Below are 13,249 nucleotides of genomic sequence, written 5' to 3'. Positions count from 1 at the left end.
TCTAAGTTATATTGGAATTCCCTCTTTTACCCTATTAACAATTTTAGAGTGAATGTTGCATCAGTTCACCATCGGCTTTTTTGGAAGATATTTTGTTCTTCAAACATAAGATTTGGGTACTGTTGTATTCTTTTTAATAATAGTTTTATTATGTATTTGTTTGTTAATTACAAACAGCAAGGACCCAACACTTTTGGTGGTGTGCATCGAGCTTTTCTATGCTATTGGTGCAATTCTATTTTATTCTTTTATAGACTCTCCCAATCACAATTACAGGATTGGGCTGGATGGTGCGAGTCCCTACAGTTCCCATGCACGACCTAAATGTTAATGGTTTACTATTTTATCTTCTCATCATATTACAATGTATAAAGGAAAAGAATTGTATCACTTCACAACCCACTATCACAAAACCCACCAACTCTTATGAAATTTAGTAATTTTTTACATGATGTAGGGATTAAGTTTAAGTGAAAGAAAAGATGAGGACGTGACCAATTTATAGTAATATGCGTTACAAGAGCGGTATGTTGAAGTTTTCATCTTCGAGGAAAAGTTTGAAAAAGCGAAACGTAGTTGAGCTTTTTTAATTTCCGAGAATTGAAAGAAAACATACCGCTCGTGTATCGTACATTATTTTGTACGAAGATCGTTTATTACATACCTGAAAGAGGAATTTCTAATTAGTTGCAATGAAATCTCCATCTTGGTTTCTGTTCAATGACGGCAAATTTGCAAAACAAAAATATCTATCTTCAACATTGTTGCTTTAAAATGTTTTCTGTGTTTACTATACTCCAACAGGCCGTGATATACGTTTGTTTTTTTTTTCCCCCCAGTCTATGTTGAGTCTGGAATCTTGTATATTTTTTCACGGCTTCCTTAATGTTACTTGCATCACGAATGAAGTAACTTTAGTGGAGTTGTAGAGTTTACTTAATTTTTGTGCAAATATTTAAAAACAATAATTAACAGTGCAATTTAGGTGAAATTGCAGTGGTAAGTTTCCAATTTATAATTATTACTATATTGAACGCCTCTAAAAATAATGTTAAAAGCCTAAAGCAGTACAATCAATATGTCACTTAAGCGGTAAGAAGAGGGAAATTGTTATGTGTGTTAGGTTGGGAATACTGAATGTGGAATTTTAGACTTTCCGCGGATTGGTTTTGTGCGGAAACCAAGCAAATATGCATGATCTCGCACAAAAGTAATTTTCAAGATGAACCAGAAATACGTGGACATGAAGTTTTGTTTACAAACCTGGTGCAGCAATCCTGTGGTCCCTGATATGAGTCATCTCACTGTCTGGTCTTTCCTCTATAACAATGTGCTCCCCACTGGGGACATCGTAGTCGATAGAAGTGAAAGGGGCGGCTACATAAAACAAAACACCATGGTACTTCGCCACTACCGCAATCTGAAACACATTAAGGTTCAATCTCAGTAACCAGAGGCTAGTTCATAATGAACTGCAGCAGATCCAAGTTACTACATAATTACATTCTATTTTCTGTAAGTGTACTTTCGTAAGGCTGAAGGTGGGAGATGCACTATCACCTTTACTTTTTAACTTCGCTCTAGAATATGCCATTAGGAAAGTTCAGGATAACAGAGAGGGTTTGGAATTGAACGGGTTACATCAGCTGCTTGTCTATGCGGATGACGTGAATATTTTAGGAGAAAATCAACAAACGATTAGGGAAAACACGGAAATTTTACTTGAAGCAAGTAAAGCAATAGGGTTGGAAGTAAATCCCGAAAAGACTAAGTATATGATTATGTCTCTTGACCAGAATATTTTACGAAATGGAACTATAAAAATTGGAGATTTATCCTTTGAAGAGGTGGAAAAATTCAAATATCTTGGAGCAACAGTAACAAATATAAATGATACTCGGGAGGAAATTAAACACGGAATAAATATGGGAAATGCCTGTTATTATTCGGTTGAGAAGCTTTTGTCATCCAGTCTGCTGTCAAAAAATCTGGAAGTTGGAATTTATAAAACAGTTATATTACCGGTTGTTCTGTATGGTTGTGAAACTTGGACTGTTACTTTGAGAGAGGAACAGAGATTAAGGGTGTTTAAGAATAAGGTTCTTAGGAAAATATTTGGGGCTAAGAGGGATGAAGTTGCAGGAGAATGGAGAAAGTTACACAACGCAGAACTGCACGCATTGTATTCTTCACCTGACATAATTAGGAACATTAAATCCAGACGTTTGAGATGGGCAGGGCATGTAGCATGTATGGGCGAATCCAGAAATGCATATAGAGTGTTAGTTGGGAGGCCAGAGGGAAAAAGACCTTTGGGGAGGCCGAGACGTAGGTGGGAAAATAATATTAAAATGGATATGAGGGAGGTGGGATATGATGGTAGAGACTGGATTAATCTTGCTCAGGATAGGGACCAATGGCGGGCTTATGTGAGGGCGGCAATGAACCTCCGGGTTCCTTAAAAGCCAGTAAGTAAGTAAGTAGTAAGTACTTTGGTAAATTTGATTCCGGCAAAAACGTTACTAACTTAATGTGGTACATTCGGTTTCTACTCAAGTAAATTTTATTGTTTCATATTCCACTATTTTCAGTCCAATTGCCAGTCATTTGTGCATCATTCCTGGGTAAACTGACTCGCTGAGAAGGAATGTGAACAAAATCTATTTAAACAATAGTTTAGGCAAAATCACTTTACATAGACAGATGAATGCCCAAACCTCTTTTTCAGTATCCGTGATGTTAAGTAAAACGTGTTACTGTGAATATTCCTAAATCAATTCCTTTTGTAGCAACGCAACACTTCCTCTAATGAGAAAGTAAAATGTGGAATATGAATGAACTGGGCAGTTGCATCAGGAATGAAGACAAATGGAACAGTAAATAAAATAATATTATAGCAATACATAAAACACGTGACACTATAAAGCAACTTCACATATTAGTGTAATACAGGAAAGTGAGGTATAAATGCAGTACCTGGTAAGTGCCGATCTTGTTGGCAGTGTCCCCATTGGCTGCCACTCTGTCTGCACCGACCACCACGGCTGTGATGTTGCGTGCCCTCATCAGAGCTGCCACCATGCTGTCGCACACCAGAGTGGCCGGAATCTTCTCGTGCACTAGCTCGTACGCTGTGAGTCTTGCCCCCTGGTTATAAGGTCGCGTCTCTGTGCAGTACACATGCTCTGCAACATTTTACATTACTTACTTTGAGTATCCGAAGGTTCATTGCCACCCTCACATAAGCCCGCCATCGGTCCCTATCTTAAACAAGATTAATCCAGTCCCTACCATCATAACCATCTCCCTCAAATCCATTTTAATATTATCCTCCCATCTACGTCTCGGCCTCCCCAAAGTCTCTTTCCCTCCGGCCTCCCAACTAACACTTTATATGCATTTCTGGATTCGCCCATAGGTGCTACATGCCTTGCCCATCTCAAACGTCTGGATTTAATGTTCCTAATTATGTCAGGTGAAGAATACAATGCGTGCAGTTCTGTGTTGTGTAACTTTCTCCATTCTCCTGTAACTTCATCCCACTTAGCCCCAAATATTTTCCTAAGCACCTTATTCTAGAACATCCTTAACCTCTGTTCCTCTTTCAAAGTGGGAGTCCATTGTGGTCACGCCAAAGAACCTGTCCCATTCCGAGGCTTATGTTGGGGTTTTGTAACAAGCTCCTTTTTACTGTAATGGGTTTAACCCTTCGTCCAGCCCCCGAGATGGAGGACCACTCTTTATAAGCTGTCCACGACAGCTTATTCAAAATACTGCAGCATTATTATTATTATTATTAACAAACATTTTATTCTAATGTCTGTTTCAGACTCACATACAAATTGAAGAAGAATACCGGCATCACCAGAAGAAATAATAAATTTGTATGAATGATTATTTACCAGACATGTCCAAAATAAAACTGGCAGTATACATAGTTCGTATCAGGTTTAATATTTAGTATTTCAAGGGCGAGTTCTTTGACTAATATTCAAGGCTGAAAAACTACCACAACAATAAAATTTGGCAAGAAAAGTTTATGAACTTTTTGTGGTTTCAAGCATTATACCTCCAATTAAAATCCACGTTATTATCAAAATCATAGAATCAGTTCAGAATCAGAATCACAGATTTCTGTTATGAGAAAACTACATTGTACCAGGAAACCTTTTAGAAGGCATGACTGACTTCTACAGTTCTAACATTGTAATTTTATTTCACTTGAAGATTTGTACTTCTACCGGGTTTGGTCCCTCCGGACTTCACCGAAATTCACCGCAAGGATTTTATCTCGAAATGAGCAAAATTGTATTTAACTTTTTTGTTTGAAAATACAAAGAGAAGATGAGGAAGAGTAAGAAAATGAGAAGGTGAGAAGGTGGTTGAGAAAATCAATGAAAAGCAGAAAGTACATGTCATTCCTTAAGGCACGGTCATACGTCACTACTTTTGCAGCGCTACTTTTGTACTGCAGCTGCAAAAGTTGCATGTCGTGTTCACACGTAACCCAAAAGTAGCGCGCTGCATGCTACTTTTCGTGCTGCGCAACCCGAATGCAGCAAAAGTTGCAACTGGAGGTTGCGAGTCTGTTTACACACAAGGCGCTACTTTTGCAGCCGCAGTCATGCTGCAGGTTCCCATCTCCGTGTTGACTTCTCAATATACATTTTGTGGTTATGTTCGCGTTATTAAGAAACTCATGCGAAAGCTTCCTTATCTATTATTTGCTTTTCTGTCCTAACTAGTATTCAGAAATTGGCATTATTTTTATTATAAAGCTTTTAAAAACGCCTATATGCTTAAATGATAACCAACAGCATATTCACGTAATCAATGTTGGCAACCTTCCAGTTTGGAACTACGCTACGGAAAATTTAAAAAATGAATTATATCGTCAGCAATTATGCTCAGACTGTGTTGTGCATTTAATAACTGTTACAAATAATTTATTTTCATCACATTTAACATTAAAATAAATCCAAACAATAAAAGTATCATTGGCACATTTGGGTGGTAACACTGTTTGCAACCACAGCAAAAGTTTCAACAAAACCGATATCAAAATTGCTGCGGCTGCAACCCTGAGAACCCTGTTCACACGTCGCTACTTTTAAGCTGCGCGCAGCATGGAAAAGTAGCGGGCAGCAGGTTCGGCAGCCGCTACTTTTCAGGTTGCACCGTTGTTCACACGTCACAGTACAAGAGTTGCGCAGTTTTTTGTACTGCATTGCTGCAAAAGTAGCGACGTGTGACCGTACCTTAAGGAATGACTCACCCAGCCTCTTGAGGGAGTGGAGTGAGCGGATGACCCCCAAGGCTGTGCCGTAGCCCGCAGTGGCGAGGGAGCCCGTGTTGCAGTGAGTCAGGATGCGCACCGTGCCGTCCCCTGAACAGCTGCTCAGAATCGCCTGTGCACCAGCATCACCAATTGCACGATTGTCTGCTATGTCCTTCTCCAGCATCATTTCAATTTCCTTCAGAAACCTATGAAATCAAAACATAATCAGCATGTTACTGTATAACATTGTATTTTACGCAGACTGTTTATCTTTATGTGGAGTATTGTGATATGGCTGATCAATTTCTGCTTTTTGATGAAAATACATGCTTTAATTACTGCTAATGCTGAAGACATCCCTTCTACTAGTTTCAAGTCCCCCATCCCCCACTCCAAAGAATTATACAGAGTGGTACAAAAGATTTTGTGGCTGCAAAACGGTATTTGTTCAATACAGGGGGGAGAGCCATTAATCCTTCCCATTGAAGGCTTTAAGGAACCAACCTGGACAAATACCCAATGTCCCATCCCTACCTTCCCGTGGTGCAGCTGTTAGTACGCATAACTTTACGAGCTGAACTAAAGGGAGGGGCTACTCATCAATTAGCACTGGTCAGCTTGATGAGTTAATGACTGAATTTGGTATAATTTTCCTCTATTCAATACCTAATTCCCTCTTTACCCTTTCCTATCCAGTCCTCTGACTGAACTCTTACTTTCTTCGACCCCGATGGCATTAGAGCATTCGAGGCCTAGGGGTTCATTTCACTTTCCTTCCTCCTCTTTCTACTTTTCTGTTCCTAGTGCTGACCTGCTATGGCACTAAAATCGTCCTCCAGTGGCTTAAGGAGGGAAAGCTGGTGATCAACAAGATCTCCCAGCTAGGTCCAATGGACCCGTCGACCAACAGCAGGTGTGGTCCTCCAGACATTCTGGGGGTTGTGTGTAAATGAAGTCGCCATCAAACCATTAAAATATGGTGTTCACTTAAATCGGCTACAACTTGCCATTTTCACTTTAGATTGGCAACAGGCCATGACTGTTTGGCCAAGCATCTGCATAGAATTGGAATATATCAGTCTCCTAACTGTCCACTGTGCAACTCAAATCAAGAAATGGATTCAGAACACCTCAAAATCTGTGCATCAGTGGCTAACCATGACAATATCTTTGAAAAATATTGGAGTGCAAAAGGTCAAATGACTTTATTGTCAAACGCCTGGCATTAGAAAACAACAACAAAAGATTTTGTGAAATGTCAGGTGGTGAAAGATACGTCTATTTGGAACAGAAAATATTAAAAAAAAAAAACTCTTTTTAAAATACTGCATCGTTTCAGAGGCATAATATTTTGAAGTGTAATTTGAAACACAGTGATATTACGATGTGATTTCTATTACATGGGGTTTCTATTAATTAAGTGAGATTGTAATAAGTAGGAAACAGGTTTCTAGTTCTGTACTATTTTATTTCTTACATTCTAGACCTATGTTATTCAGATACCTCCATGTTTCATGTATACAAGATCCCCTGTTAAAATTCTATAGGACCTGTAATGCCTAAATGAACCATAAATTCCTATAAATCCCTAAAACCCATGTTTGTGACTGAAAAGCGTCTTTTTAGTATTTTGCGTACATTTAAAATAAAAATGCAAAAATACCCGAAAAAACTACAAAAATGCTATTTAAGAAAAATTGCTGTACACAGATCTACAAGGCAGATGGCGTGCCAAGCACTAGTGCTGAAAATGTGAATTTCTTGAAAACATCTCGAAACCGAATTGCTACTACATCACAACTGCTGCTGCTGCTGCATTGTGTGCAATGTGCATACTGTTCGTCAATGACAATTTGAGAGTTTAAACACATAGTTGTGTTGTTAGCTTACGTGAAATATGTTACATTCACAGTGATTAAGTCCATCGTGTCACCATTGGAACAATGTGCAAATTTGCAAATTAAGCTTTCAGGAATAACTCCCTGTAAAGTTAATTTCAATAATTTCGAGGGAAAAATTGTTCCGGGGCCAGGTATCGAACCCGGGACCTTTGGTTAAACGTACCAACGCTCTCCCACTGAGCTACCCGGGAACTCTACCCGACACCGATCCAATTTTTCCCTCTATATCCACAGACCTCAAAGTGGGCTGACAACCGTCAAGCAACCAACATTTGAGTGCACACTAACTCTGTGTGACTTTAAATTGTGGTTTTCTGTTACGTACAGTGACGTGTATTATGCAAATTAAGCTGATCGGTGTCGGGTAGAGTTCCCGGGTAGCTCAGTGGGAGAGCGTTGGTACGTTTAACCAAAGGTCCCGGGTTCGATACCCGGCCCCGGAACAATTTTTCCCTCGAAATTATTCAATGTGCAAATTTCACATTTTGCAAACATTTTGGCAAAACTGTTACCAAACTCTGAAAGCACCCCAACAAGCAATTATGTGAAAAAGCTACAGCTTTAGTGCACAACCAACTGTTTGCCAAGACAATGGAACAGGAAAGATGTATGTAAACTGCTGTAACTATGGGCTACAGAGCAAAAATATTAAATTTCAAAGCCGAAGATGGAAATGTACAAGAATTTAGAATTGAAAGAGATACAGTCTCATTTTTTTAAGCCTTGGCCATTTATGTTAATTTAGAGTTAAAAATAATTGGCATTTTAAGCAAGAAATAATTACAGCTAAACCTGATATAGTAGGTATTTAAAGCAAGTCACTTGTTATCCAGTTTGGTGCAATGCTAAATTACAAAATGTGTTAGACTGCAAGAACTTTACATACCTTTGAGTTCAGCAGCCTCAATGCAAGCGCGACCTTCCTCACTTATACAGAAGCGCAGTAGCAGATAAGATGCCAGAAAGGCAGAAAAAACCAGTCAGCACTTTTGCAATAAATCAATGAACGTAATGCAAGCAGATTCCTAAATATAACACCATATTAACTAACATGCGTAGTGATGTACCATTTGTCTGTCTTACAAGGGGAAGTTGTCACATTGGTGCCACAGGCATTTTGGAAATCTTTTTGATGGAAGCACATCGAAAACAGCTTCATTTCCTATAAATCATAAGTTCCTTGTAACGAATAACTGCAATTAAAACTGAATGAGGAGATTCGGGACAAAAAAGCTCAGGCACGCCAAACCTTTTATTTAGAAAGGAATATTTTTATTGAAACAAAATATTTTTGTGACTTTTGTGCGAGTTATGACATCAAAAACATTTCTAAATGACTCCCTATACTTGTAGTATCTATATATATAATTTGAACTGGTAACGGAAATTACGGGAAAACGGCTCAACGGATTTTAATAAATGACTTCTCATTTTGAAGCTTGGGGACCCAAAGTTTTTCAGAAAAATAGTAGTTTTCAGTGAAATGTGAATTTTTCAACATAATTTTCCTATTTTCTAAAATCCATCTGTCGTCACTAATTGTATTTCAGAATAAAACAAAACACACACTACTGTAAACAATATTACACGAAGGCCATGATCTGTAAGAATGCTGACATATTTAGAGCTCAAATTAAATTGGTTATTAAAAACTTCAAGGCTTACTAAAAATAATTTAAAGGTCTGATTCTGTGATGTGTAATTTTCTAAGCACAACTGTGTATTGGATATTAAAAATTACAAAACTTGAGGTGGTTTGATGACATTATTACTATTAGAAATAAAATATTATTATAGTTAATGCCATGATGTGACTATTTTTCATTAATTATACATATTAATGCTATACTGATGATATGAAAGTGAAACGTTTTGGGGTTATATAAGTAGACGTAGAGAATATTTTAAATTAGATCTTGATTTCTATAATTTACTGAGTGGCGGCTATATAGTATATGTTACTGAAAACTATAAAACTTACATTATTAAAAATCAAATATTTTTATAGTTATTAATCGAGTGGGGTTGGGTCTTTTTCATATATTTAATGGCGGTGTGGTGTAGATATTTATATGCGTCATTCTCTCCAGTATTGGCTCGAGAGAGCGCAAAAATTACAGTTCCTAAGGAAAGATCAAAAGGCATTACTTACTGATAAAATAAGAGGCCTAAAAGGTTTTGTAGTCTCCTGATCATTTCAGCAAGATCTCTTAGCAGGATAAAATGATTTTACCCTCCACATTTCAAGCTCTACATGCAGCAGCTATACCAAGATGCTATGTCTATTGTTCGAAAACATGGCAAACCTGACATTTTTTTTAACTTTCACCTACAATCCGCAATGACCTGAAATAGCTATTGCTTTACTCCCACATGGAAAACCGACTGGTTGTCCTGGCATTGTTACTTGCGTTTCTGCATTCAAACTAAAAAACTGAAGGTGTATAGGTTCAAGAAATGTATTTGGCATAAAAAAAAACATTAAGAGGGAGTATGTTTCATTATTATGGAAGCAAATAACTTTCAGGATGTCTGGTATTCTTTATTGAAAATAAATCTGAAAAATGTTTATTTGAACATCTAATGAACTTAGTTTGCAGCATTTGCTGCACAAGCCACTAGTTTTAAATATAATCTGAAATAGCAAATTTTTAATGTAATATTTCATTTGATTTATACAAAGGCATTATGGTTATGGTTACTATGGTAACAATTTTATTGCTGATATATTTTGATAGTCCTTGTGTTATGGAAATAGTTTTATTGATGAAATCAACATAAAACAAGATGTTATTAACAGAAAATGAGATAATTTAAATTCTAATAGAAGAAGTACACAACAAGAGGTGTGCACACTTTTTAACGAAACTCATCCAAAGCTGCCATCTATTTCTCAATCAACTTTGAGTAGAATAGAAGCGAAATTCAGGAAACATGAACATGTTAAGAACATCTTGTTTTATTTTGATTTCATCAATAAAACTGCTTTCATAACACAGGGACTAACAAAATATAAGAATAAAATTGTTACCATAGTGCTTCTGTATAAAACAAATGAAATATTACATGAAAAAATATGCTCTTTCAGATTATATTAAGAGGTTGTTATTGATATGCTGATAAATTATTTGTACGAATTACGAATTTTCTAGTGTCCTGAACGAATTTTATTGTGCTTATAAATCCATATTATACAATTAAAAAACTATAGTGCCATTTTAAAATATTTTCAATGATGTCGTAACTAGTAAAATAGTCGCAAAAAATTTTGTTTCCATAAAAATATTCCTTTCTAAATCCAAGGTTTGACGTGTCTCAGCTTTTTGTCCGAAATCTCAGTCAATTTTAATCGCAATTATGCGTTACTTTTGAAAAATCCGTATAATATATTCTTTTAGACTGGAACTACAACTTCCTGGTGATATTCCAGACAATATGTCGTATTCCGACAAAAAATTTAAAGGCTTAGGTATTTTCTGCACACGTTGGGAAGCCTACTTGCAACACGTCAACTCTTGCATGAAGTTGAATATGTGTAATATGTACATAAACAACACTAAATGTCTAAAGGAGGAAGCTAAACATTGCTTGAACAACCTTCAAATCGATAAAACTGAACACCTAACTTCTACGAGTGGAGTAATAAACACCAGAAAAATTTGGACCGAATTACGCCGGCGAGAGTACAACGCATGGTGCAACTTACCTCAAAAGGGAAAAGATGTTATTCTGTACAGTGAATTCACTCCCTCTAACAAATGGATAACTAAGCCCGATGGAATGACTAGCGGTGAATGGAAGGAGGCTATCAAGATGACTGCCAACATAAGCGCTGTAAGAGCCATACCCGGTAGGTCTCAGGACAACCACTGCAGGCGATGCCTCAGTGAGATAGAAACCCTTGGACATGTCCTGGGAGCCTGCCCTTATGGTGAAACATTGCGTATACATAGGCACCATGCAATTAGAACTAAACTGGCCGATGCCCTTAGAAAACTAAAATACACCGTCTATGAAGAAGTCCACGGAACCGCCGACAATGACAGTAACAGACGAATTGACATAATCGCCATTAGCGAATTCCTGTCTCAGGGTATGATAATCGACCCCACCATCAGGTTTGAAACATATAAAGGACAGCCCGAAGACGTACATGAGGAGAAACGAGCAATCTACGTTCCAACCATCCCGTATTATAAAGATAAATACCAACTTCACGATATCAGTGTTACGGGATTGATGTTTGGAGCAAGAGGAACGATACCCAACTTCTCTTCTCAATTCTGTAAGACCCTAGGACTGCACAAATCTTTTCTGAATGAACTGGCCCTCCTCATAGTTAGAGAGTCAATCAAACTTTTACAGAACCACCTATATGGACTCTAACTCAGTGTATGGACAAAATTGACGCACCATTATCATTTTTCTTTTTCCTTCTTAGCTTTCATTGATTCTTTACTTGAAATTTTTTTTTCTTCTGTAAACTGCCATTGTTTGTTTGTGTATTTGTTTGACTTTTTTATTACTCTTTTAGCTCTCATCTTCTATTTGTTCTTGTATTGCTTTGTATGCTTTGTCTAATGGCAGCCTCTACTTTGAGGAAGCTTTGATAAATAAATAATACTTGTATTTACTGTTTATACCGTATACAATGACAGGTTTTACTGTTTTGGAGGTAATACATGAGTGATATGTGAATCATTTGATATACTTATATTGAAAAAATTTCCTAAATAAATCTGTGACAACTTCTCCTTAATAGTTTAATGGCTTAGAATGGAGACACACAATAATTGAAAACAGTGCTGCCATTTCACCACCACTCGATTATCACCATTTTATCATCTCACTGACTCTGTCCACCTTCTGTAGTATAACAATATCGTTAAGTAAGCAATTATCTTACCTCACACAAGCCTTTGGGGCACAGACCACCACATAATTTACGTAATGTTATAGTTATAGTAATTATTTTTTTAAGTTGGTAAGATCTTGTTGATTTTATGTAATATCTGTGTCACAGCTTATCTTATACACCTCCATTGTCTTAAAAACACAGGTCTAACAGTCAGTTCTGAGGAGTTTTTACACATTGAGTTTCAGTGGGTCTGATTTAGAAACCAGAGAATAGTGAAACCAGAGAATTCATTAATGTTTGATTTAACAGCATAGTGCTGCAGTCCGATGGGATGGCCAGACAAACACACTTCAATTTTATACAAGGAAAATAAAATAGCATAGGGTGGAATGGGGTAATTTAGGTATAAAAAAAAACACCCTTTTTTAAATTTAGAGACTCATAGTCTGTTACCACGATAAAATTTTCCAGTCAATTTTTTGTATGTTAGCACGTGACCTTCTAGAATGATTCTATTGCATTTTCAAGTAAGTTGGCCTCTTCCTATGAACTGACTAGTACACGACCATATTTCAAAGCCATGTTGTTCATTGCAAACAATCTCACTTGGCTGTAAACAGATATAAATAAATTTGCAGAAATTCCTCGTTCAATTGATGACATTATGTTGTGATGTTCAGGTTGATTATAATCTCTGTTTACAATCTGCTTTTTACCCTATGATCTCCATAAAGCTCTCATGTCGCATTAAGGGGAGAGGATGGTATTTTTTGCTGAAAAATGACTAAATTTAAAAAAAAAAAATCTTTAAAATACTCTGTGATATGTGTGGAATGCATAGCATAACATTTTGTGGGTATTTGTGCCCTTATCGGATGTTGAGTCGCCATTTTTAAACTTCCTACGTTATGGATTTTTAAATCACTCGCCCACTTTTATTGTTGTTTCCGGTAAATTAAATTTTCAAAAAAAAATTTTTTTTTCTTTAAAATACCCTTTGATATGTGTGGAATGCATTGCATAACATTTTGTGGGTATTTGTGCCCTTATCGGATGTTGAGTCGCCATTTTTAAACTTCCTGCACTATGGATTTTTAAATCATACGCCTGCTTTTATCGGTTTCCAGTAACTTCATTTTTTTTGCTACATTGCCAGACAAAAATTGATATAATTTCTGAACTATTAAAGATACGTGCATGAAATTTAGAACA

The 13,249-nt window shown here is 36.8% G+C and overlaps 1 protein-coding gene across 1 annotated transcript in view; it reads right to left on the bottom strand.

The window, feature by feature from the left end:
- LOC138695112 (methylthioribose-1-phosphate isomerase) overlaps nt 1-13,249 on the bottom strand; it is a 34,977-nt gene that overhangs the window by 9,929 nt on the left and 11,799 nt on the right. Inside the window, exons 3-5 of the mRNA XM_069819513.1 lie at nt 5,276-5,484; nt 2,977-3,185; nt 1,264-1,420 (exon numbers count right to left, since the gene is read on the bottom strand). Of these exons, the coding sequence (XP_069675614.1) occupies nt 1,264-1,420; nt 2,977-3,185; nt 5,276-5,484 (575 nt within the window). The remainder of the gene's footprint in view (nt 1-1,263; nt 1,421-2,976; nt 3,186-5,275; nt 5,485-13,249) is intronic.

This window comes from Periplaneta americana, chromosome 2 (assembly GCF_040183065.1).
Source record: "Periplaneta americana isolate PAMFEO1 chromosome 2, P.americana_PAMFEO1_priV1, whole genome shotgun sequence".
Classification (NCBI taxonomy): Eukaryota; Metazoa; Arthropoda; class Insecta; order Blattodea; family Blattidae; genus Periplaneta; species Periplaneta americana.
The sequence above is the reverse complement of the archived record's forward strand: the minus strand, read 5'-3'. Positions and strand labels throughout refer to the sequence as shown.